The sequence below is a fragment of the Phyllobates terribilis genome, unplaced genomic scaffold (genome assembly GCF_046119375.1).
Source record: "Phyllobates terribilis strain yellow unplaced genomic scaffold, ASM4611937v1 Scaffold_1__5_contigs__length_1240528914, whole genome shotgun sequence".
Taxonomy (NCBI): domain Eukaryota; kingdom Metazoa; phylum Chordata; class Amphibia; order Anura; family Dendrobatidae; genus Phyllobates; species Phyllobates terribilis.
Genome location: NW_027362761.1, coordinates 308,829,851 through 308,857,722, shown reverse-complemented (window position 1 = coordinate 308,857,722; position 27,872 = coordinate 308,829,851). Strand labels below are relative to the sequence as shown.

Sequence of the window (27,872 nt, the reverse complement as noted above, 5' to 3'; positions counted from 1 at the left end):
TCACCTGCCAAACACGGTACGTGATATACCATGCAACCTGCCCGTGTGGTCTCATCTATGTGGGCATGACTACTCGTCATTTTAAAACACGGGTAAGGGAACACGTACTGGGCATAAAGGCGGCACTTGGCCACACTGATGCATCTACCCTCAAGACCATCCCACGCCACTTCAAATTATACCATGGATGTGACTCCACTGGGCTGAGAGTGAGAGGTATAGACAATATAGTTGTAGGTATCCGTGGTGGTCGAGTGACCCAGAGGTTGGCCCAGCTGGAGTCTAAATGGATATGGGCACTTAAAACCCTGCAACCGAAGGGGTTGAACGAGAGTATTAGCTTCGTCCCATTTCTTTAATTTCCGGTCTGCATGTGATGTCCTCAGTTGTTTTTATATTCTTTTTTGCATTTCATATTTTATCATTGTTCTTATTTTAATGCTGCACATTGACTCTCCACTAAATTGTTGCCCGTGACATATTGTCTGCCCTGTTACCAGTGATGAGTGAGTTGCCCTTACCTGCCGGTTCTCCATTGTTTGACATCATGCAGCTATCTACCTGGATTCCATGGAGGATGGTGATGATGTAGTCTTGCAGACACCATGAGAAGATGATTGCATAATCCACCGATATAGCATATATTGAGAGATATGTGTGGGTTTTGCTGTTACATCAATGTATTATTTATTTATTTATTTATTTTTTCTAATGAGACGAATCTGCAGAAGATTGTATTGTACAATGCTCTAATGGGATTGATATTTATGTACTCTATATTGTATGTACTGATATGGATATAGGTTAACAGTTTTGGATATATATATGTCTTCCACCTATTATGGTAATACTTTTGATTGCAGTACTTATTTGTATACACATTTCCTATTTGCTCCCTTTCTTGTCTGCCTCCTATGTTCCACCTGAGTCAATTTTGTCCTCTCCTCCTTCTCCTTTTAATCCTTTCTTCTTTCGTTCCCTTTCTTTGTCTTCTGCCAGCTGTCAGATGCCTTGGTGGTGGCTCCGGTGCACGCCATCGCTGTCCGGCCGGTACGCGGTCCCTCCGCTTCGCGCATGCGCCCAGTGGCTCTCGACGTCCTTGTGATGCCGATGCCGCTGTGCGCCTGTGGTGCGGCGGGGTTTCCGCGTCATTTTTGGCCGGGCAGCGGTGGTGTTTATATCCCATGATCATGGGGGTGGCACCTTGGGCTTGATCATGTGAAGCGAGGGGGCGGAACTTGGAGCCACATGACAGGGCTGTTGATGCCTCTCCAGGGATACGCAGTGAATGTGGCAGGAAGTCAGTCACATGCAGTGAGTGAGACAGGAAGCCAGTTACTCGGGCTTGATCATGTGAAGTGAGGGGGTGGAACTTGGAGCCACATGATAGGGCTGTTTATGCCTCTCCATGGAGACGTAGTGAATGTGGCAGGAAGTCAGTTACAAGCAGTGAGTGAGACAGGAAGTCAGTTACTTGGGCTTGATCATGTGAAGGGAGGGGGTGGAGCCTGGAGCCACATGACAGGGCTGTTGACGCCTTTCCATGGAGACGCTGTGAGTGAGGCAGGAAGTCAGTTACATGCAGTGAGTGAAACAGGAAGTCAGTTACACGGCACTTCCGCTTTACTGTGCAACATGTGCACGCTGCAGATATGGATGTGGGGGTATAAAAGGTGGATGGTTGGTGTGCAGTATTACCCCTTGAAAAAGGTTTTCATACCGAAACGTGCGTCGGGGTGACGGTAGCAGAGCCTGTCTGGTGGCCTTACCCAGGTACATAGCTATTTTAGCTTATTTATGACCAATTGTTTGTATTACTTCCATCTGTATAAGGGTTTTAACCCTTTTGTTTCTGGGTATTTTGATTGTGATGGGATATTATTGTTTTGGGGGTACAATTTGGAAAAGGTATTCTTGATGGGTGGTATATATTTATTAATACATGTGACCCTGTTGCTGTCCCCCTTATATTTCCACTTGCTATATAGGCTGACCTTTCGGGCGCTGTGTCACAGTTTTTAACATTTTATTCATGTGGATCCAGCACTCTGTGTCTACTCTGTCGTCCGCATTTATCTTTGTAATTTGTGTTTACTACATGTGTTAATAAAGGAATTTTCTTACTTCTTTACAATTTTGAACTTGTGTGGCCATCTTTTTGTTTCTCTGCTTCACAGAGAAACAATCCCCCCTTTCCTTTACATCCTGTACAAGTATCTTTGAATCTTGTCCGAACTTGTTTGAACAATTTAGCATACCTTGTACGATACCTTCTACGGTTATTTTGCTTCCATCTGCAAGATAAATGGCTTCTTTCTTATCTAAATCAAGATCAGTAAAGAAATTCTTGTCACTTGTCATATGACTCATACTCCTGAATCAATAAACCAACCAAGTGATGATTTCTTGTCTGTTACTTTAAATGCGCTATTCCAATTATTCTCACATGAATCGGAAATTGTGTTTTTTACTTTCTGTGTATGCTTTTTATGTTGTAATTTTTGTTGTTCTGCTTTCCATATGGTACAGTCTTTCTTTAAATTACCTTTTTTCTTACATCTGAAGCATTCTCTTGTCTCTTTATTATAGGGTTTTTTAAATTCTGTAGCTTTAAGAGTGTTTTCACTGTCCTTTTCAGTAGAAGAATCATTTCTTTGTTCTTTTCTTCTCTGATATTCATCTATTAGTCTTATTTTCACAAAATCTAATGTAATGTCAGTCTCTGGTCTCGCCTCAAGGGCATTTATCAAGGCTGTATACGAATCTGGTAAACTGCACAATAATATAGCTGCTACATGACTATCTTTAATGTCTTCACCAATAGATCTTAAGTGTGATATCACTTCCATCATTGAGAATATGTGCTTCTGCATGTCGTCATTTTCAATCAATCTCATACTGTAAAGCTTTCTTAATAAAAATAACTTGTGATTCAAGCTAGGTCTTTCATACAGTTTTCTTAATTCTTCCCACATTCCTTTAGCTGTTTCTTCATTTCTTATATGTATTAATTGAGCATCATCCACTAATAAGCTAATGGTGGCTCTCGCTTGTCTATTCTTTTTATCCCATGTCTGATTATCTTGATCTGGTCTTTCTGTAACAATTACTTCCCATAAATCATCCTTAGATAACAACATCTCTACCTTGAATTTCCATAACTGATAATTTTCACTATTCAGTTTAGCTACTGTGAATTTCAGTTCTGTGTTAATCATCATCTTTATATAATCTTACTTGTTTAGAGAGTTGTACTGTAGATATTCTCCTGTTTTTCTTGCTGATAGTTCCTGTATGTCCTGCCTGTGTTGAATTCTCTGTAATTATATCCAGCTCCTGGGATCATGAATTCCTCTGTCACTCTGTATCTGGATTTATTTCCTTCTGTTTACAGAGCTTATCTGTGTGCTCCGTTATCTGGGGTTATAAACCAGGATCCTCTTGTAGTGCAGGCCTGTAGTGTCTGGGCTTTAGTGTCTGGGCTCCGGCTTGGGCCCATAACGTGTCGCAGAGTGCATCTTCTTACAGTCACCACTGTACTTACGAGAGCTTCAATCAGCAAGATATCTTGAGTAAACAGTATTTACTTCATACTGGTTAAACATGAGATACAATTCAGTGTCACACAGTCCGTGTGCTGCTGACATAACACATTCAGGAAAGAGAGAAAAAAACACACAGGAAGTAAAAACAACCAACAATTGAGAGCTTTCCTCCCACATTTACAGCAAGCTTATAACGATACACACAATCACCATCTGCTGTCTGGTTAGTATAAAGTCCTCCTTTCACTTATAATAAGTCCTAATCTGTTGTATATGCCAACAGTGTTATCAATGGTTTTCTTGGTAACTGTGGTCCCAGCTGCCTTGAGATTATTAACAAGTTCCCCCCCGTGTAGTTCTACGCTGATCTGTCATCTTCCTCATGATCAAGGATACCCCACGACAAGAGATTTTGCATGGTGCCCCAGATCGATGTCAATTGACAGTCATGTTGTAGAGGTTAGAGTCTAATTGATTAATTGAATCTGTGGACAGGAGTCTTTTATACAGGTGACTATGTAAGACAGCTGTGTTTAATGCAGGTAAGGAGTTGATTAGGAGCGTCTAACTGGTCTGTAGGAGCCATAACCCATAATGGTTTATAGGGGCTTAAATGCTTGTTTCTCACTGCAAAATGCAAATAAATGTATCTAATTTATACAATTTGATTTTCTTGATTTGTTTTTGAATATTCTATCTCTCATTGTTAAAATTAACCTACCCTTAAAATTATAGGCTGTTCATGTTTTTGTCAGTGGGCAAACGTACAAAAACAGCAAGGGATCAAATAATTATTTCCTTCACTATGGGGGAGATAACATACACATAGATATATGGGGAGATAACACACACATACACCTTCACTGTTTAATAGGTTTGTATTCTCTCTTTTTTTCGGCGTCCCACCTCATTTCCTGGGTGGCGCCTTAATCTTTATATTCAGCTATTTTACTTAGAAATGCATCTGTGCTTTCTCACAGCGCTCAGTTCTTTTGATCGCATCCTGAAAACCCTATAATATCACTGTTTTTCCCAGTGCAGCGGTCCCACCATCACTACCACGAAAAACTCACATGGTCACATGACCAAGTCATGTGGCCAATTCATATCCCACGATCCTCCGTGTGTCTCAGACACACGTTACTTCGTCATGTGCTATCTCCCACGGGTGTTGGCCCTGTCACATGACATCATCTCAGTAGTCATTTCTCGGTCGCACTCAGATCTATTATTATCTTTTTACCTAAAAAATGTCATACCACAAGAGTGCAGTTCTTCTAAATAAATCCCGCAATTTTCTGTTGTGCAAAAAGGAGGGATTTTAAGAAACAGTTGTTTGTTTCTGGGAAACAAACAAATGTTTGTTTGCTGGGAAAAACAGCGATATTATAGGGTTTTTGGGATGTGATCTTTTATATATTTTTGTTGGAAGGAGTGGGAGCAGCACTCTGCACCACTATGAATAAACACTCACCACTTTGAGGTTTAGGCCACGGCCCCACTATCAGTATTTGGTCAGTATTCGGTCAGTATTTTTTCTCAGGAGTGGGAACCAAAGCCAGGAGTGGGTTATAAATGCAGAATTGGTGACTTGTTTCTATTATACCTTTTCTCTGATTGTTCCTCAACTAGTTTTGTCTCCCACTCCTGAGAAATAATACTGACCAAATACTGATAGTGGGGCCGTGGCCTTATGGAAAGATTCTAGTGTTTTTAAAAAGCACTTTGTAAGCACAGAGTCACTTTTTTCCTGTGTAACATCTGTGCCTCCCATATACTATACATACTCCCCTGATGAATTCTCTGAAGGGAGAAAGAAACACGTTGGGAGGGCCTTTTTGGGACAAAATATAAGGTACACTTGGGTACTGCCCTTGTTAGGGCAGGAGCCATTGCCAGGAGCACGACAGGGTAGAACTAGTCCAATAAATACATCTTGTGAATACAGCTATTAATCCCTGATGGTGTCTGCAAGAGGATTGGGTGAGATCCACACCTTTTTTCATCTTTACCGTATTTTTCGGACTATAAGACGCACTTTTTTCCTCCAAAATTTGTCCCCACTGGGCGTGGGGAGGGGGTGAATATTCATGCCCTTTAATGAGCGGGCACAGGAGATAGCCGGCAGCAGCAGCCGCAGCGCGGCTCCGCTGTGTGCCGGCTATGAAGGAGATTGAAGTCACTGTTCCCCGCACACACAGTCCCAGCGTGGGGAGCAGTGACTTCCGGCAGCTGATCTCTCCTTGTGAGCTGCGCATGGCAGTGACGTCATGCGCGGTTCACATGGAGAGATCAGTGCCGGCAGACAGGACGCAGCGCTGGAGGAGAGAAGAAAGGTGAGTAGGAGTGTTTTATTTTTTTTTTATGTGCAGCATGATGGGGATTAGTGGGGCCATGTGTAATAGTGGGGAAAGGAGTAGCCTTCCTTTGACACTGATGTAGTTAAAAGAGAATGTTCCCGGAGTTAGACCTTCTGAACTGCTGTTAGGCCGAGCTAAGGGGGTTAGCTGCAGTGGTCTAGTCATTAGAGTAGAGGGGGGGGCACTTAGTGCCCTGATCAAGCCTCAAGTGTTTATAGAGCTTGTTCCTGACATAATTCCTTGTGGGCTGCAGTACTTGTAATCGGCCACAAGATGCCACTGGCCTGGGTGCAGATGTTAGGTTGAGTCTGCCAGTAGTATTGCAGACAGTGAAGGGGATAAAGGTGTGTGATAACAGCCCACAGAGGGTGGGCACATCAGGAAAATAGTTTCCAGAAGCAGGAAATGATGAGTGAGTAAGAGTTAGGACAGTAAACCATACGGGCAGCCTGAGTATATGGTGGCTTCTAGGGTAGACGGGAGCTCCATACCCTCAGATAGTGGGATCATCAGTGTAAAGATCTCCCTGCGCAAGAGTCCTGTTAGCCGGCCGGAGAAGCTCAACGGAGGTATTGAGAACCCGGGGCACTTCTAGTCTGCAGGTAGCAGAGGAAGATAAATAGGACTCCAGGCTAAGACGTGGGGAGACTATTGGATCCGGACCACTGCTGGTATTGCAGAAGAGTCTCTTGGGCTAGAGATTAGAGTCACAGAGATGCTTCACCCAAAGAGGGAACCAGGGCTGAAGATGTTGCCAGCGCCTGTGAGGGAGATAATAACCTGTCGGGCCTTATCCATTATATCTGCCTGTAAATATTGTACATATTCCTCTTCCCCAAGTAAAGTCCAAGTTATGGTTAAGAACCTCGTGTCCTCTGAATTTATTGCTGCCCTGGTCCCAGAAGAGAAATGCCTGGAGACAGCCGCGATCGGATGGTTGGAAGTAAGTGGAGAGCACCACACACACAGCCATACATCAGAGGGAAGACACGTATAGTCTGTAGGGTGCCAGAGCGAGCAGGGACTACAGCTCGCCCACGACTACCTCGCTGAGGCACCTTACACATGCATACTAGGATAGGAATTAGGGGTGCTATGCATACCAGGACAGGGATTAGGGGTGCCATGCATACCAGGACAGGGATGAGGGGTGCCATGCATACCAGGACAGAGATGAGGGGTGCCATGCATACCAGGACAGGGATGATGGGTACCATGCATACCAGGACAGGGATGAGGGGTTCCATGCATACCAGGATGGAGGGATGCCAGGCATACCGGGATGGGGATGGGGACCACGTATAAAAGGAAGGGGGGGCATATATACCAGGATGGGGGATATTGTCAGAATTGGGGGACATTACCCCTATATCAGTGTCAGCAGAAGACCCCCTCCCCCTTAAAAGTGCACCATAACCACATTTTTTGCTTAAATTTTTATTTTTTTATTTTCCTCCTCTAAAACCTAGGTGCGTCTTATGGTCCAGTGCGTCTTATAGTCTGAAAAATACGTTTAACTAGCAGGACATAGGATGTAGAGAAATTTAACTTGAGCATATGGGATCTCATTATTTCTGATATTTATTTCAGTTGATGTCCTGACGTTAATAGGGATATATATTTTTTCAGGTCTATCGGATTTAAGCCATTTGAAATTATAGTGGTTTAATGATAAGAAGTAAAAGTTATGTTTTAAGAGAATCCTCAAGGCTGTATCTGGTGTCATTGATTCTGAGGTATTTTTCCTGCGGTATGTGAAGCAGGTATTTGCTACTGAGTAAACAGTGGAAATGCCCAACAAGTGCCCCCTTTTTGGAAACTAGACCCCCCCCCAATGAATTTATCTAGATGTGTGGTGAGCACCTTGAACCCCCAGGTGCTTCACAGAAAATTATAACGTTGACTTGTGAAAATAAAAATAATTTTTTTTCCCACAAAAATGTTAAAAATAATATTTTCACAAGGGTAACAGGAGAAAGTGGACCTCAAAATCTGTTGTGCAATTTCTCCTGAGTACACTGATACCCCATGTGTTGGAGAAAACTACTGTTTGGGCGTATGTCAGGGCTCAAAAGGGAAGGAGTGATGCTTTGGAATGCAGACTTTGATGGAATGGTCTGTGGGCGTCATGTTAGTTGTGTAGGACAACCTGACGAACACTACACAACTGAGATAGGACAACCTGACGAACCATACATCAGTTGTGTTTGTCAGGTTGTCATACGTCAGAAATAAATTTAGTAGTGCATGGAAGTATGGTACCTTCTGAAGCATTCTTTCATGCACAGGCCAGGTTTGTTGGGGCAGGTGTCGTATTGATAAGTGGTGTTCTTGCGTATTCCCCTTTTGTAACACACTCTGCACCTTTTTTGCGACTTTGCTTTTTTTCCTGTTTGAGGGACCTCCCCTGGGAAATGCTGGCCTGGTACAATTCGAGGTCCTTCAGTTCCGGAAGTACTGGGGCCTGCTCCGTCACCACTGCCAAATATCAGGGCCTTGATCACTACCTCTTGGAACTGAAGGTACGACGTAGAAGTATGGCCTGCACATCGTGATAGAAGGAAAGCGTTGTGCATTGCCATCTGTACGATGTGCACCGCCAGCTTCTTGTACCGCACCTTGGCCTTTCTCAAAGCACTATATGGCTCGAGGACTTGATCAGAGAGATCAACTCCCCCCATGTACTTGTTGTACCCGACTACACTGTCTAGTTTGACGACCTGTGTAGAGGAACCTCGTACAGTGCTGTGGGTGCTGCCATCACCGTGAATGGTGGTCAAGAGAAGGACATCCCTCTTGTCCTTGTTCTTGACGACCAGCAGGTGGCCATTACATTGGGCTCTGCTCTGACCCCTTCTGAGCATCTGCCCAATTAGCGTCTTTGGGAGGCCTCTCTGATTTCTGCGGACAGAACCGCAGGCTGCAGTATCAAGGTAAAGGTGATAACCTTTATCCAGCAGTGGGTGCACCAAATCCCACACAATTTTCCCACTCACTCCCAGAATAGGGGGGCATTCCGAGGGTTCAATCTGGAAGCCCTTCCCTTTGTAAACTCTAAATTAGGGACTCATCCACGCAGATGTCCCTTTGGGGCATATACACTTCAGCAAACTTGTTGTTGAAGTGCTCGATGACCGGCCGAACTTTGAAAAGACGATCAAAGTTCAGGTCATCACATGCAGGACACCTTGCATTATCATTGTAATGCAAGAACTTGTGGATGGCCTCAAAACGTGTCCCGGTCATGACCATTGGAATCACTGGAGTGTTATACAAAACTTCAACACTCCAGTATTGCCGAACTTCGGGCTTCTTCAGGATCCCCATATGAAGGACCAGGCCCCAAAACTTCATCATTTCTACTGCGTCTAGAGGAGACCAGTTAGAAAATGATGAAAAGCGGTTTTGTTTCAAAATTGATGAGTGTACAAATTAGTTTGACCCACCATGAGGTTTACAAAATCCTCAGAAAAAAAGACTTTGAAAAAGTCTATTTCTGTGAGGCCGTTGGTGTTAAGCTTGATTCCTGATTCCATCACGAAATCAGGAATCAGTGGTTCATAATTTTCGGAGGGCGAGGTCCATATGGGGTCAGTAGTGGAGGATGCTGGTTCATCTTCTGTCCTGGGGCAACTGCGTGGTGATTCAGCAGCACCTGAGGAAGAAGAGGAAAAGGAGGAAGACGATGAGGAGTCTTAAAAATAAGGAAAGGTGGGATCCTCTCCCTCGCTGTCAGAGTCGGAGGCAAGGAAAGCGTATGCCTCCTCCACTGAATAGAGGGTTTGGGATGAGTGGGACTTTTTTATGTATGTGGTGCATGTGTGTCAGTACTTTATTTAGAGAGTGTGTGTGTGTGTCAGTGTGCTTGGTGTAAACTTTTTTTTCTGAAAGAAAAAGATAAAAAAAGGAACAACTGTAGGTGGTGCAAACAGCGAGCACGAGTGCGGATCAGTGAACTAAGTCACCAATCAACGCTTGGCGGCAGCTGGATGTACACATGGATGTAGTGCAAAGGGGAAGGGAAAGTGTAAAACAGTGAGCACAAGTGCGGATCAGTGATCTGCATTCACTGATCAGCACTCGGCCACTGCAGAAAGCACGAAAAAAAACTTGACAAAAGTCAAGCGATCAAGTACTGATCAGCGATCAAGTACTGATCAGCACTTGGTGGCAGAAAGGGTGATGGGAAAGGAGGGAGGATCAAAAAATTCTACTTACAGTTGTCTTCTGTAGCAGCAGCAGGAAAGGCGATTGTGGTGTCATAGGCTTCTGTGGCACTGCAAGGCCCAGCACGGCCCACAATCGGAAATCGCGACCGCCCTCTACAAAAGAAAAAAAGTTAGTGGAAAAAAATGTGTAAAGTAGAGAGCACGAGTGCCAATCGGTGATTTTTCTCACCGATCAACGCTTGGTGGCTGCTGGATGCATGCACGGAGGTGGTGCAAAGTGGGGGCGGGGGAGAAAAAATGGACAGGGACAAAAAAAAAGTCCTGGAAAACCGCGAGGACGGATGTTTATAAGTAATGTAGTCACTGATCAGCACTCGGCCATTGCAGGACGCACGAAAGAAAAAAACTGCCAAAATACGAGCGATCAAATACTGATCAGTAGTGATGAGCGAGTAAGTTCTGTTAACTCTTTCGGCGAGCATGCTCGGGTGCTCGCCGAGTATCTTCATCGTGCTTGGGTGTTATGTTTTAGTCACTCCGTGCTCATGATTTGCGACTGTTTGACAGCTTTAATACATGTGAGGAATATCTAAGAAACAGGTTTATGAGCAACGGAGTGACTAAAACATTATTATTATTATTATTATTATTAACATCCGAGCACGCCGAAGATACTAGGAAAACACCCAAGCATACTCGTAAATTTCGAGTAACGAGCATGCTCACCAACTGTGAGGAGATGCAGGGTGGTCACAGGGGGGTGATAGGGCAGTGACAGCCAGGTCTCAGGCCGGTCACTGCCCGGTTACCGCTCGGTCGGGCACTCTTATTGGTGCGATCAATGTCATCATCGATCGCTCCAATCAGAGCCAGCTGGGGCCCAGGCACCGATCCTAGGCTGCACATCACTGTTTCAGGCAATCTGATTGCCTGAAACAGTGAGAAATGCTGTGATTGGTTGTTCAGAATTGAACAGCCAATCACAGCAATTGTGGTTGCGGGGGGATGGCGACACCCCTTGGGATGATGACACCATGTACCCTAAGGTAAGATGGGGCCGGAAATTTAATGCGATCACTGCGACTTCTGTCGCGAGACCGCATTAAGCATCGCGTGTAATAGTACGTACCTGATCCAATAGGCCCAGGTCGGTGAGACGTACTATTACTGACCGCATCAGAAAGGGGTTAAATGCATCGGAAGCCTTTGCAGGTGTTTTTTGTTAATTATTCTAATTTACTGAGATAATTATCTTTGTGTTTTCATTGGCTGTAAGCCATAATCATCAACATTAACAGAAATAAACACTTGAAATAGATCACTCTGTTTGTAATGACTCTATATAATATATGAGTTTCACTTTTTCTATTGAACTGAAATACATTTTTTTGATGATATTCTAATTTAGTGAGAAGCACTTGTATGTTTGACTTTCACGGTTTGCGCATGGACTGTGATTTTCTGGCCGACTGCAGGTCACCAGGCATATATATATGTAGCGGTTGACTTTGGGTCAGGAGAACTGCAGCCCATCTGGAAATCACAGACCATGATACTCCAAAGTGTGAAGCCAGCCTTGCTATCTGTGTGTGTCTTTCCTGTATGCAAGCAAAGCAAACAGAATTAATTCCTTCCTGATTCTTTTTGACAGCAGTTGAAGACAAGCATGCAACATTTTAAAGGCTTTATGACATTTCACTAAAAAAAGTTGTAAAAACTAGTTGGAGACAAAAATAATGAGCATTTTTGATGTTGCGCCAAATTCATTAACCATGTGCACACAAAATGTCAGTGAATACCACAAGACAAAAAAAAGAAAAGTGACTTCAATAAGTCGCAAGTCATGAATTGGGGCCATAGTTCTCAGTGATTTTCTTATGAGCCAAACTTTGAATGCGTGTTGTGTATGGATGTGAAGGAGGGGGTGGGCAGCTGTTAGAACTAGGAAGGATCTGCAAAGGATAAAGAAGTTTTATATCCTGTTTATTTCCAAATTACTTTACTTTGTAAGTGAAAGTTACTCTACTCCTCACCAGGCAAATGCAAAACCAAGCAAGAGAGAAGATTTATGAAGAAAGCTTATAGTAAGGAGTGAGAAACTAAGGAATTCCAGAAAAGAACAGCATTGTAAAGAATGTAACAAGCAGACTGCTTTGAAATCGGTTACAAAGAAATCAGCCACAATTTAAGATCCTGGTACAATGGCAATATCCAAAAGTTTGTTTTATTGTCTCATCGTTGCTCTCTTCCTGGCTATTGTGATCATCATCCCCTTAGTACTTTTGCTTCGAGAATCCAACTGTGAAGGATTTCTAAATGGAGCAGTAGCTGCAGACTCTGAGATCTGCTCAAATATTGGCAGGTAAGTGGCTTTTATACAGCATTACTCCTACAGAGAAAAATAATCTATATGCTGTGATAGAAGGAAAGGAAACTGTTCTGTGCCATCGGATACTGTAAAACTCTTACAATCATTATTGCCATCCATAACTTCATTCCGTAAAAGTGTAATATATTTTACCATTTATGGTATATTGTTTTACACGTAATTGTGTTGGGCTTCTAAAGGTTCCTGTCGATCAGGTGACTGTTCTGAATAAGGTGTCCTGTATATCTAGAGGAAAAATAGCACTATTTCTGGTCATTATAAGACGTATATCTTGCATTTTTCACCAGTTTTACCATCTGCAGGCTCTGGGCTAGTAGATACTCTAGCAGCAACTCTCTACTAGTTGTATCTCTGAGCTTATAGATCGATACTTGCTGGTAGGGTGTCTCCCATGTATGGGACACAGAGACATAAGGAATTCAAGTACTCCTGTCTCTCTTTAACACATGTTCTGAAGCAGTAGCAGAATTGTGGACATTTTACAGCAGTATTGATCACTGTAGATGTGAATCTATCTCTGGGGAGAAATAGACTACTAATAACCAATAATATACCCAAAGACCCATACTAAAGTTACCAAAAATGTAATGCACTTTATTGGAGTCTCCAAATAATTTAAACCTATAAATAATTTACCAAAATAAGTTTCTAATAATAATAAATAAATAAATACAAAAAACATATACATACAGTAAATAAATATAATTTTATTAATTACAATTATATACACAAAAGTTTGAAGGACAAAGAATTAAAACAAATAAAAGCCGAAAAAAAGGAAAAGGCAGTGTGGTCAATGGTATATCTCAACATGGAAAAAACTATAATTAATGAAAAATATAATCAATTTGTCAAAAAGGAAGGGGGTTTAAATTACCTGCCAACCATAGAAACAGAACATATATATAATCAAGGGACAAAAAAACATGCTTGCATAAACAAATAGCATGATTGCCATTATGAGAACCTTAATTCATGCAATGACCCCTCAAAGAAACTCTGAGCAAAATAGAATAATAAACATAATGCACAATTATTGATCCCAAGGAGACCCCTCACAAACAGAGCTTCTAATAAATTGCAGTAGTGCTAATAACACCAGTACCCATCAACACTCGTCATCATCAATGCACCAGTAAATAGACCTCACTGCCCAGTACCCCGACACGTGTTTCACATCAAGCTTTCTTTAAAGCAGCAGTTGGGTCAGTGAACTTCCCTTTCCTGGTTTCTCACTCTACTTTTCCTTCTAGCATCTCCATAGACTTCAGTAGGCAGCTACAACCCTGTTCGTACAGCTGGAATTTAGTCTTGTTTAGAGGAAGACATTTTTTGCCAGAGTGAATGATCAGTTCAAGAGGCAAGGAAAGGAAAAGATGTGGATCTTAACTGGAAAGAAGCATTTTCCTCTGATAAGACATTTCAGATCCCCGTTCCCAGATAACTTCCAATGTTGGAAATTACCCTTTAAACTTAGATCCAGTCATAAGGTTTTTATAGTACATTTTGAGCCAAAACCATGAGTGGATATAAACAGTAGGAAAATTATGACAAGAAGATTGCAGCAATGTGCACTGTACAATCCCAATACTAGGGCAGCTACTAGCATCATTGGGTATCAGACAGTGATCAAAGACCAAGATCAAAGACCAAGTCTGAAGATCAGACTTGGATATATCCCTGTTCTTTGCATAAAACAAGTCACCGACTCACATCTGACTGTCATGTTATTGGTTGAAAACACCAGATTCTAATTTCACCTTCAAATTATCTAGTATCCTAAAGATTCACATACTTGTAACACTCACAGGCATGTGATATTGGATAATTTTTCTTATTTAAAAAAATGACAAAATCTAATATTTATGACTTGTTTGTTTTATTTGGTTCTCTTTATCTACTTTAAAGACTTGGGTGAAAAATCTGATGTCGTTTTATAGGATCTAAGGGGTAACATTTCTTCTTGTGGAAAGTGACAAGTCAGGCTTGGCATGTCAGAGTGAGGAGACTTATACGAAGTCTAAAATATAGAAATCTGGAAAATTCCGAATGATTCACAAACTATCAAGCACTACTCTATTCAAAGACTCATTCCGTCATTAAACAAAAACATACATACATACAGAAGCATACAGTTTTGGACCCTCTGAGAAAGTGAAAATTAATATGCCCTCTTCTTGCATCACTGATAATTTGTGAGAACTTTGTGAAAATCTAAATCTTAACTTTTAATAATTTCTACAGTCTATGGGCTCATTTACAAGACTATGTATTCAGTCCGAGTACTGTCCGTGAAAAAAATGGATAGCACTCAGACCAATGTTATTCAATGGGGCAGCGCAGATTTTTTTTCACTGATCGAATCTCCATGTGAAAAAAAATCACAGCATGCACTAGTTTCTTCCGTAAATCGGATGAGATACACCCATTCAAATGTATGGGTGCGCAAAAAAAATTGGATGCCATATGGAGCCGCAATATAGCATCCAATTTTACGGATACATTGCAATTCTATAACATAGGAAACTGAAAATGGTATTGTACATGATTAATAGCTGCTGCGGTAAAAAACAGATTGTATACGGACAACTAATTTTTATACGTTTCGTGTGAACCTACCCTAAATGTGATTTAAAAGTGACTTTACATTAACCACTTGTATACAACGTATTATATTGTATTCACACAGGTAGTAGAGAACAATAGTTGATAATGTTGTATAGAGTAATGTGGGAAGTGGTGCCTACAATTTCCTTGCACTCTTCATTAATTCCTTACTCAAGCCAGTTTTGACCATTATGACAGAACCACATTTGTTAAATTTTACATATGGTAATAACTTTAACATATTGTAATAAATTTGAAATGCATCTTCCAATCCCAGTAATTCTAAGATTTTTTGTGAGCCTTTATATTTCATGATAGTGATAAAATTAGGTAGATAAGATTTATGTTTATTTATGAACATAATGGAAATTTGGCAAACATTTTGAAAAATTAGCAAACTTCAAACTTTGACATTTTAAACTCTTAAAACATTTAGTCATGCGTCACACAATAATTCATAGATAACGTTTCCCATATGTCTACTCTACGTTAGTAGCATTTATCAAATGTCCCTTTTTTTAATGTTAGCAGGGTTAAAACTTTAGCAACAATTTTTAATTTTTTTCCATAGAATTTACAAAACCTATTTTTTTTACAGATCTATTCAGTTTTGAAAGTGACTTTTAGGCTGTGTGCCCATGATGAGTTTTTGATGCTGCGTATTTTTGCTGCGTCAAAAACGCAGCGTCTTACGGTTCCAGCAAAGCGGAAGGGATTTATAGAAATCTCATGCCAACTGTGCTTTTTTTTTACTCAACGTAACCTGACCTGCAGTGCATGTTTCAAATCCGCAGCATGTTACTTTCTCTTGTGGGTACACTGAATTTTATATGAAGATTTCTCCCATAGACTTGCATTGGATGTGGAAAATCTACAAGTAAAAAACGCATCTAATCTGCATATGACTGTCAATAAAGTTTTGTCAGGAAGGTGTTAGGTCACAGAATCAACAACAATGATAGTCCTTTACGTGTTTCACCGCTAAACTGGTGTCCTCTATTGCCTCTATACAACTGAAAACATGCTGGGTCACATGACTCTATATAACAATATCAACTACTCTTCTCTTCTAGTCTAGTCTAGTCTTCTCTTCTAGTCGCTTTAATGCACAGAACTCAGTTAGGTAGAAATGATTTAACTCAGAATATCATACAGTTATTAAAAAATTATAAGTGATGTGGGAAAAGTCTACATTAATTTGCCCAAGTAGCAAACTTGGGCAAATTCAACTTGGGCAAACTTGGGAATAGAGAAAAGTACATTTTTGATATGAATTCACCATCTTCACCAAATTTTTCCCAAAAATTTGATTGGCGGCTGTATCGAACACCACCAACTCATTGCACATGTGACTCGGATGTGGCTGTAAAGGGGGACTCCACTTCACACAGTCACTCGTCTACTCACCTATCACAATAGTTTAACAGTGAGCTATGTGCTCCCACAGCCAGTTCGCACAGCCATACAGAAGAAGTTACCATGTCCCCATGAATATTAGATTTTGATTGATCTAATCCATAACTTCATCCATAGTATTGGCGAATTGATTCTAGGTCCTGGATAACATTGGGAACATAGATAAATAGTAACATTTTTAATATGAAGCTTTTTGTGCACTTTACTGAGTCAATGAACTAAGATATTGTTTGTCCTCCTTACATTGAAATATAATTGCCAAACAATTTCTAGAAGTAATAAAGAGAGACTCATTTTATTGAATTGACATATTGTTTACCATTCATAATGAGACAATTCATAAACTGAAGGCATAATGCTTCTACTATGAACATTGGATCAAGCTTTCCATTTTTAAGCTGCTATAATATTGTGTAGCAAACAGTGTTGTATGGATGACAAGATGGACAATACAATGAATATTTCCAGAAACTCCTGATACATGTGTCAGACTGTGTGACCACATTAGATCTAACACTGTTTTATAACTAAAGATATGAAAAAAAGTAAGTGTAGTTGCAAGGCTGGGGCTACCACAATGATGTGTGTTGGGCAACAGCAGTTCTCTGAAAAGTTTCATGATAAAACATCCGTGCAACTTGTGTGCAACTTGCTGTCATGCAACGATTTTAGAGCTTTTGTATTGCTGTAAATAACACTGCCAAATTGCATGTTTCCAAATAAGTTTTCTGTCACTGGTTGCAAGTCTGAAAGTCACACACAACATGTGCAAGTTATCTGTAGCCTAGCTGTTTTATTTACATTCAAAGAGAGGGGTTAACTCTTAACATCCCAGGCAGCCCATTAATTTCTATACCCTATTGTCCCTACCCTCCCCGCCTCTCCCTCTTTTACAACAACACCAGACCACATCTTTCATAGATCGCTGTTCAAAGCTGTGTGCTTGTTCAAATGCCTTGTTATCTCTGTATTTAAACATAATGGTTTAGATTTCAAACAAACCATTGGTAGCTGAATGTGCTACAGCAGATATTGTGTTGAGCTTTATAGCTCTACTAATACTATAGTTTTACTCGTTACCATATCTGTAACTCAAGGAGGAGAGCCCGCCCTGCTAGAAACCATGAAGGAAACTGCATTGCTCTTAACTGCTGAGAGAAAACTTGAGAATACCCCTTTAATACTAATTATAAAGTGGGTACGGAAAGTATTCAGACCCCTTTACATTTTTCACTCTTTGTTTCATTGCAGCCATTTGATAAATTCTAAAAAGTTCATTTTTTTTCTCATTAAAGTACACTCTGCACCCCATCTTGACTGAAATAAAAACAGAAATGTAGAAATTTTTTCAAATGTATTAAAAAAGAAAAACTGAAATATCACATGGTCATACGTATTCAGACCAGTTGCTTAGACACTCATATTTAAGTCACATGCTGTCCATTTCCTTGTGATCCTCCTTGAGATGGTTTTACTCCTTCATTGGAGTCCAGCTGTGTTTAATTAAACTGATAGGACTTGATTTGGAAAGGCACACACCTGTCTATATAAGACCTCCCAGCTCACAGTGCATGTCAGACCAAATGAGAATCATGAGCTCAAAGGAACTGCCCAAGGAGCTCAGAGACAGAATTGTGGCAAGGCACAGATCTGGCCAAGGTTCCAAAAGAATGTATGCATTGCTCAAGGTTACTAAGAGCACAGTGGCCTCCATAATCCTTAAATGGAAGAAGTTTGGTACTACCAGAAGTCTTCCTAGATCTGGCCGTCCAGCCAAACATCCAGCAATCGTGGGAGAAGAGCCTTGGTGAGAGAGGTAAAGAAGAACCCCAAGATCACTGTGGCTGAGCTTCAGAGATGCAGTAGGGAGATGGGAGAAAGTTCCACAAAGTCCACTATCACTGCAGCCCTCCACCAGTTGGGCCTTTATGGCAGAGTGACCCGACGGAAGCCTCTCCTCATTGCAAGACATATGAAAGTCCACATAGAGTTTGCTCAAAAACACATGAAGGACTCCCAGACTATGAGGAATAAGATTCTCTGGTCTGATGAGACGAAGATAGAATTATCACCAAAAAGTTCTAAGTCGTGTGTGTGGAGAAAACTAGGTACTGCTCATCACCTGCCCAATACAATCCCAATAGTGAAATATGGTGGTGGCAGCATCATGCTATTGGGGTGTTTTTCAGCTGCAGGGACAGGACGACTGGTTGCAATTGAAGCAAACATGAATGTGGCCAAGTACAGAGATATTCTGGATGAAAACCTCTTCCAGAGTGCTATGGAACTCAGACTTGGCCAAAGGTACACCTTCCAACAAGACAATGACCCTAAGCACACAGCTAAAATAATAAAGAAGTGGCTTCATAACAACTCTGTGACCATTCTTGACTGGCCCAGCTAGAGCCCTGACCTAAACCCAATTGAGCATCTCTGGGAGAGACCTGAAAATGGCTGTCCACCAACGTTCACCATCCAACCTGATGGAACTGGAGAGGATCTGCAAGGAAGAATAGCAGAGGATCCCCAAATCTAGGTGTGAAAAACTTGTTGCATCATTCCCAAGAAGACTCATGACTGTACTAGCTCAAAAGGATGCTTCTACTCAATACTGAGCAAAGGTTCTGAATACTTATGACCATGTGATATTTCAGTTTTTCTTTTTTAATAAGTTTGCAAAAATGTTTACATTTCTGTTTTTTTTCAGTCAAGATGGGGGCAGAGTGTACTTTAATGAGAAAAAAATGAACTTTTTAGAATATATCAAATGGCTGCAATGAAATAAAGAGTGAAAATTTAAAGGGGTCTGAATACTTTCCGTACCCACTGTAATTATAAATAATGATGAACATGGTGGTATCCAGCTACCCAGTGAACAAGTGGGATGTGGATTAGCATCTTGTGATTCAGCAGTCACTTTGCAATCAAATATTTCCTTGACGTCAAATGTCATTCTATCACAAGCTAATCACATTGAAAGGAAACCTAACAGCAGGATTTAACTCTCTAGTGCAGGGTTCCCCAACTCCAGTCCTCAAGGCCCACCAACAGGTCATGTTTCCAGGATTTCCTTAGTATTGCACAGGTGATAATTCCATCATATGTGCAATGATAAGGAAATTCTGAAAACATGATCTGTTAGTGGGCCTTGAGGACTGGAGTTGGGGAACCCTGCTCTAGTGTGTTAGGAATGCTGTATCAGGATTATAATAATGTTTGTAATTTTGTCTATATTATGAATTAATGTTTATGTAGTTACTGAAGCTTAAAGAGCTTATCTACTACTTTAACATTGATGACCCATCCTTAGGATAGGTCATCAATGTCTGATCGGTGGAGGTGCAACACTCAACACCCCCGCCGATAAGCTGCTCTCTGGCACCGAGAACAGCTGATCGGCGGGGATGCTGGCTATCGCACCTTCACTGATCAGACATTGATGACCTATCCTGGGGATAGGTCATCAGTGTTAAAGTAGTAGACAATCTCTTTAATTTTTACACATCTCTATCCAGACTAGTCCTGCAGCGCTGTCACACATCCCTGCAGTTCGCTGGTATCATGCACTCACATAGCACTTGTCTGAATATATGCTCGTGGGTTGTCCCATGAAAAAAGTACACTTTAATCAATAGATCTTATTATAAAAATAAGTTCTACAATTGGATGTGTTAAAAAATGTTCCTGTGCTGAGTTAATCTTATAAATGTGCCCCTGCTGTGTACTGTAATGGCTGTGTCTGACCGTACAGGAACATGGTCTGATCATACCACATCTCCTGGGCGGTGGGGAAGCAAATGAGAGTATACAGACAGGACAGCATGGAATCTCAGCTCTTGGTTTCTGTGAGAAAAAAACATTTCACTGCCTGTTTAAAAATTAGTTTTACCTCAGAAAGAATCAGCTGTAATCCCATGCTGTAATATCTGTATACTCTCTTTTCCTTCCTCCCCTGCCCAGGATAAGTGGTATGATCAGAACATGTTCCTGCATGGTTAGACACAGCCATTACACAGGGGAACATTTAGGCTGTGTGCCCACTATGCGTTTTTTAAGCGTTTCTGCAGCGGCAATTCTGCTGCAGAAACGCTTAAAAAACCCTTGGTAGAAGGTCTGCCATGTTCCCCAATGATAATCCGCATGTGCTGTGCACATGCTGCGGAAATTTCCGCTGCGGATTATCATTGCGGAAAAATCCGCAGCACTACCAATTATTTTTGCGTAATCGTGGCGTTTTCGCCGCCATTGACTTGCATTGAATCGCTTAATATCCGCATGACTACATGTGCACATGCGGATATTAAGCGATTCAATGTGCGGATGGTACCCGGGTCTGGAGAAGAGGAGACTCTCATCCAGACCCGGGTACCATGGTCGCTGTAAAAAAAAATAATTTAAAATAAAAAAATACATTATACTCACCTTCTGATGGCCCCCGGTCTCCATAGCGATGCGTCCTGGCTTCCCGGCGGCTCGCGATGGTCTAAAAGGACCTTCCATAACGTCATTTAGTCACGTGACAGGTCACGCGACCGCTGACGTAGGCGGTCGCGTGACCTATCACGTTACTAAATGACGTCATGGAAGGTCCTTTTAGACCACCGCGAGCCGCCCAACACACTGGACGCACCGGAGGAGACCGGGGGCCATCGGAAGGTGAGTATAATGTTTATTTTTTATTTTTTACCATTCTTTTACTATAACTTGGTAACACTATATAAATCCATGCCGGTTGCATGGACTTATATAGTATGACCAAGTTGTCAAGCACTTTCCAAGTGATGCTAAAATCGCCTGGAAAAGTGCTTGACAACCCGCATGCGAAATCGCATGTGAAAAACGCTTCACTTCCACTTGTCCCTGGCAGGAAAAACACATGTAAAAGCCGCATGCATTTTTTTCTACCAGGGAGATGCAGAAACTCTCAGGAAAAATCCGGAGCATTTCTGCATCGTAGGTGCATAGCCTTATAGGATTATCTTGGGACAGGAAAAAAATTTTTAGGTCATCATATTGTTGAGCTTATTATTATTCTAAGATCTATTAAATAAATTGTACTTTGTTCATGGGACAATCGGTTTAAGTGTCAGGAAACTGCTAATGTCTGCTGAACACAGTTGGAAGCAGCTCTATAAATTTCTTGACATTGTTTAATAATGACATGAGGGAGCCATAGCTTCCAGTTTTGTATTCTTTATATAAAGTTAGTAAGAATTCTTATTCTCCCCCAAATTTCCCTTTTGATATGTAAGCCATTAATGATAGTAAAGCCCATGAGAACTTGACTCAACATGTCAGATCAATGAGAACTTACAGCTGGGCCAATTGCAAACAAATTCCTGGGCATAATGCCATGAGATTTCTGGAAGGTAGTGTCCACATCTTCACTGAGCCTTGCTGTGTTTTGGCCTAATACAGCTGTCTCCCAGGCACTGTGCTGTATATTATAGTAATACTTTCTACTACTAGTTTTTCACTACTTTTGGACTATTTACACAATCAGGCAATTTTATCACAGTACAGTATCAGGATGTGCTGGGACCCAATCCCAACTGCTAACACAGAGTTCTGAGAAAAAGTTCTCCAGAGGTGCTATTTCACAAACGACACACATATTTACAGATTAGGCATTTTAAGGGAACTGAAAGTCCCATTTGGTCAGTATGATCCATTGGGATCAGCTTTGCCTCTGTATTGATTTAATAAAAACATTTCTATTATGGCTCTGTCATAAATGAACGTCTCGACGAAGATGTAAACAGGGAAATTTTTTTATCGTCTTGATCATGTTAGTTTTATTTTTTTTTAAAATCAGATCTTTTTAATTCATACACTAAACCTTATTGTCACGGGTTTGCCGCGACAGAGAGGGACCAGAAGACTGCAGCGTCTGATTTCACATACTCCTGCACCAATCAGAAGCACTTCTCCTTCATATTAAATTGTGCAGCTTTCTGTTAGCAGTGCAGGGGTTAATCTTTTCAGTTTGGAGTCTGTGAAGCTTCCCAGCTTGGATAATTTCAGCTGTTCAGAATCGGTGGAGGTGCAACACTCAACACCCCCACCGATCAGCTGCTCTCCTATATATAATCGCCTCTGGCAATCTGGATTGCCAGTGTTAAGTCTTATACTGATTGGTGAGGAGTGGAGGAGTCGGTTGCTGGTACAGGCATTTAGAATGTTTATCTTTGACTGTTGCAAGGTGTTTTGGCTGTGTGCAAATCCTTATCCTCTCCTATTTAGTTTCAGTTCCTTTTCTCCCCTGTGTTCCTCTGTTTTCTGTGAGTGCATATTTTGTACGATTGGTTTTGTACGTCCTTCCTTATTTGTCTGGTTTGTGTGTATACATACACTATTCCTCACAACTTCCCTGGGTGGGTGAGGAGGACAGATATATGGCTAATTCAGGAGTTCAGTAAGGTACGTGGCACCAGTATCTTCACCATCAGAAGTAATCTGCGGAGCAGGGATAGCTAGGGCGCCGCTAGCTTTAGAGACAGGGACGGAGTCCCTGGCCCCGGGTAATCTGACAGCAGAATTTTGACACTTATATACAGTACAGACCAAAAGTTTGGACACACCTTCTCATTTAAAGATTTTTCTGTATTTTCATAACTATGAAAATTGTACATTCACACTGAAGGCATCAAAACTATGAATTAACACACGTGGAATTATATACTTAACAAAAAAGTGTGAAACAACTGAAAATATGTCTTATATTCTAGGCTCTTCAAAGTAGCCACCTTTTGCTTTGACTGCTTTGCACACTCTTGGCATTCTCTTGATGAGCTTCAAGAGGTAGTCACCGGAAATGGTCTTCCAACAATCTTGAAGGAGTTCCCAGAGATGCTTAGCACTTGTTGGCCCTTTTGCCTTCACTCTGCGGTCCAGCTCACCCCAAACCATCTCGATTGGGTTCAGGTCTGGTGACTGTGGAGGCCAGGTCATCTGGCGTAGCACCCCATCACTCTCCCTCTTAGTCAAATAGCCCTTACACAGCCTGGAGGTGTATTTGGGGTCATTGTCCTGTTGAAAAATAAATAATAGTCCAACTAAACGCAAACCGGATGGAATAGCATGCCGCTGCAAGATGCTGTGGTAGCCATGCTGGTTCAGTATGCCTTCAATTTTGAATAAATCCCCAACAGTGTCACCAGCAAAGCACCCCCACACCATCACACCTCCTCCTCCATGCTTCACAGTGGGAACCAGGCATGTAGAGTCCATCCGTTCACCTTTTCTGCGTCGCACAAAGACACGGTGGTTGGAACCAAAGATCTCAAATTTGGACTCATCAGACCAAAGCACAGATTTCCACTGGTCTAATGTCCATTCCTTGTGTTCTTTAGCCCAAACAAGTCTCTTCTGCTTGTTGCCTGTCCTTAGCAGTGGTTTCCTAGGAGCTATTTTACCATGAAGGCCTGCTGCACAAAGTCTCCTCTTAATAGTTGTTGAAGAGATGTGTCTGCTGCTAGAATTCTGTGTGGCATTGACCTGGTCTCTAATCTGAGCTGCTGTTAACCTGCGATTTCTGAGGCTGGTGACTTGGATGAACTTATCCTCAGAAGCAGAGGTGACTCTTGATCTTCCTTTCCTGGGGTGGTCCTCATGTGTACCAGTTTCTTTGTAGCGCTTGATGGTTTTTGCAACTGCACTTGGGGACACTTTCAAAGTTTTCCCAATTTTTCGCACTGACTGACCTTCATTTCTTAAAGTAATGATGGCCACTCGTTTTTCTTTACTTAGCTGCTTTTTTCTTGCCATAATACAAATTCTAACTGTCTATTCAGTAGGACTATCTGCTGTGCATCCACCAGACTTCTGCACAACACAACTGATGGTCCCAACCCCATTAATAAGGCAAGAAATCCCACTTATTAAACCTGACAGGGCACACCTGTGAACTGAAAACCATTTCTGGTGACTACCTCTTGAAGCTCATCAAGAGAATGCCAAGAGTGTGCAAAGCAGTCATCAAAGCAAAAGGTGGCTACTTTGAAGAACCTAGAATATAAGACATATTTTCAGCTGTTTCACACTTTTTTGTTAAGTATATAATTCCACATGTGTTAATTCATAGTTTTGATGCCTTCAGTGTGAATGTACAATTTTCATAGTCATGAAAATACAGAAAAATCTTTAAATGAGAAGGTGTGTCCAAACTTTTGGTCTGTACTGTATTTTTTAAATTTTCATACATATTGTGCAAAAACAAAGAAGTAATAGAATATGCTTATCTATTACAATCATAAAAAAACCTACAGGTTTTGGTCATATATTTTCAATTATTATGATATTTCAATATTTGTTAAATATCTATTGAGTAAATGCACAGACAGTACAACAGACCTTGCAACTGAAGTGCCTGAACATGTCAATCATTCAGAAAATATGTACTATATAGAAAAATTTAAGTAAATATATGTTCTATTTGTGTAGTCATTGGGGTGATTTTTTTTTCCTTGCAGGGATATCCTGAAGCAAGGCGGCTCCGCTGTGGACGGCGCTATTGCTGCTCTGCTTTGTACATCAGTGATAAATCCACAGAGCATGGGCCTTGGAGGAGGAGTAATTTTTACTATTTATGATGCCTCTACAAGTAAGAAGTCTTATTAAAAGTATTTTATTGAATTGAATATAAAAGTTCAAGTGAATAAACATAAATCATTTCAGCGATTTTACACTCCTTATACTCAATGGCTTCATCAGGGGTTCTGTCTTGATCTCGTTTTTTTGGTCATGAATGAGGAGCAGAAACCTATTGTGAACTGAGGTTAAAGCACCACTCTAGGATTTTTTTTTATTTCAGCATTTAAATGATGCAACTAATCTAAGTTCACTGACCATAATATTATACTCACCAGCCGCTGTCTTTTGATCTTCCTGGCGTTGCTCCAGTCCTGAGCCGCCACCTTGTTACCACATTTCCAGACTGAGTGGAAGTCAGAGGTAACATTCACAGGCTCTCATTGCAAGTCTATGAAAGCCTCGCTCTGGCCTCGCTCTGGCCTCGCTCTGGCCTCGCTCTGGCTCTCACAGACTTACATTGAGTAGTGACTTCCGAATCACCCAGCAAACTCTGCAGCGATCCGGCAAATTACAACCTGCAATCGATGACCGGAGCGGCGCCGATAACAGAAGAATATGGCGGCTGGAACTTAGATTAGTAGCACCACTCCAGCTCTAAAATAAAAATGAAAGTAGGAGAGGTGCTTTAATATTGCAACTAATAAAATCTAAATGGAAAGCATAGCTTTTAGTGAAAATAAAGAATGAAATAATTGTGCAATTATTATTATTGCAGTAGTATCAACTGCATCTGAATGCAGATTAGTTTCATCAGTTTGAGACAGAAACTCCCATGTGGAGCACACAGTTTGCTTATGGGGTTAAGATATGGACTTTCATTTGGTCATTCGAAGACTTTGTTCTTTTTTGCTGACTCCATTTTACAATTGTCCTATCATGAAAGCGATATCATGTATCAACTGGTTTCTTATAGAAACTGGCTAATTTTTGGCATCTAAATGATGCTATCAGTTAAACTTGGCTGTTTCCCCCACATTTTATTTCCTAATCTTAGATAATGTGTAATCTTTTTGTACCAACATCTTGGACCCCCAGTATTTATGAAGATGAAAGGACTACAGCAATTAGTAAGGTGTTTTGACTCCTTTTTGTTTTGTTTTTTACTTTTTGGAAATAAGCGTTCATTTCATGCACAGCACCCAAATTTTAATAGCTGTGTATCTGGAGGAAAAATCTGGAGAAAAATGTTAATACTTGAACGAGCCAACATGAATATGGAGGATCAGAATAAATGTATATTCTTTTTTTCTTTTGCATTAATATTGGAGTATGTATTTCCATAGCTCCTGAAATACATTTTTTTCTTTATTCTACCATTAATTCTCTAGGTACATCCTCTTCTTCCCAGTGTGCCTGCTGTGGCCATGTTTTCTCTTTATATTTGTGATTGTTTGCAATGACCCTTTCATTTTCTGCAAGAAGATATCCAAAAATATTATGGGGGCCACAGTTCATCCAACAGGGTCATAAGGAAAACTACAAAGACATCCAATTTGAGCAAATCACTTTAAAGTGATTGTTCATAAGGACAATTCCAGATTACAATCTTTACTAGGGTGTATTGCAATTTTACAATGGAAAAAAATGAACCAATGTTTAGGCACTGTCAGCAAAGTCATTTTTTCAGTAGAAAAGAGTTTTCATATTTCTGATGGCTCCTCTACATGGCAGCAATTTTTCTCATATGTAAAAAAAAAATGGCTCAAGTTTCATCAATGTTTTTGATCAGAGTGTCACCAGAGTTCGGTCATTGTGTCAGTTTTTATAAGCAAAGTTTGGTCAAAGTTTCATTAGTGGTGCTTGTATGAAAATAAAAACTAATGGAGGTTTCATAATCTTTTCCTATCAAAGAATTTGTGAAAAAAGATACAGCACATGGATGGCATGCTTGATTTTTTTTCTCAGATTTACAGACTTGTTTTGGCAAGATTGATCTGACACTCGGTCATTAAAGAAGAACTCCCATGAATAAGCTGGGGTAGACGAGTATATTAATACACTCACACTACATTACATGCATATATACACACATTTAATGAAAAAAATATTTATTGGAGTGCTTCTTTAACCCCTTTACAACTTATAACATACAGATTCATCTCACTAAATTAGAATATTATAAAAAAGTTAATTTATTTCAGTTCTTCAATACAAAAAGTGAAACTCATATATTATATAGAGTCATTACAAACAGAGTGATCTATTTCAAGTGTTTATTTCTGTTAATGTTGATGATTATGGCTTACAGCCAATGAAAACAAAAAAGTCATTATCTCAGTAAATTAGAATACTTTATAAAAACGGCTTGAAAAATGTTTTTAAAATCCGAAATGTTGGCCTACTGAAATGTATGTTCAGTAAATGCACTCAATACTTGGTCGAGGCTCCTTTTGCATCAATTACTGCATCAATGCGGCGTGGCATGGAGGCGATCAGCCTGTGGCACTGCTGAGGTGTTATGGAAGCCCAGGATGCTTTGATAGCAGCCTTCAGCTCGTCTGCATTGTTGGGTCTGGTGTCTCTCATCTTCCTCTTGACAATACTCCATAGATTCTCTATGGGGTTAAGGTCAGGCGAGTTTGCTGGCCAGTCAAGCACAGTGATACTGTTGTTTTTAAACCAGGTATTGGTACTTTTGGCAGTGTGGACAGGTGCCAAGTCCTGCTGGAGAATGAAATTTCCATCTCCAAAAAGCATGTTGGCAGAGGGAAGCATGAAGTGCTCTAAAATTTCCTGGTAGACGGCTGCACTGACTTTGGTCTTGTTAAACACACTGGATCTACACCAGCAGATG

At 40.9% G+C, this 27,872-nt stretch overlaps 1 protein-coding gene across 4 annotated transcripts in view; it reads left to right on the top strand.

Annotated features, from left to right (window-relative positions):
* The window catches only part of GGT5 (gamma-glutamyltransferase 5), a 340,283-nt gene that overhangs the window by 226,862 nt on the left and 85,549 nt on the right, over positions 1-27,872 (top strand). For all 4 annotated transcript variants that reach the window (XM_073674260.1, XM_073674242.1, XM_073674251.1 and 1 more), the window contains exons 2-3: positions 12,111-12,436; positions 24,958-25,088. In XM_073674260.1, coding sequence (XP_073530361.1) covers positions 12,276-12,436; positions 24,958-25,088 — 292 coding nt within the window. In that variant the 5' untranslated portion in view covers positions 12,111-12,275. The remainder of the gene's footprint in view (positions 1-12,110; positions 12,437-24,957; positions 25,089-27,872) is intronic.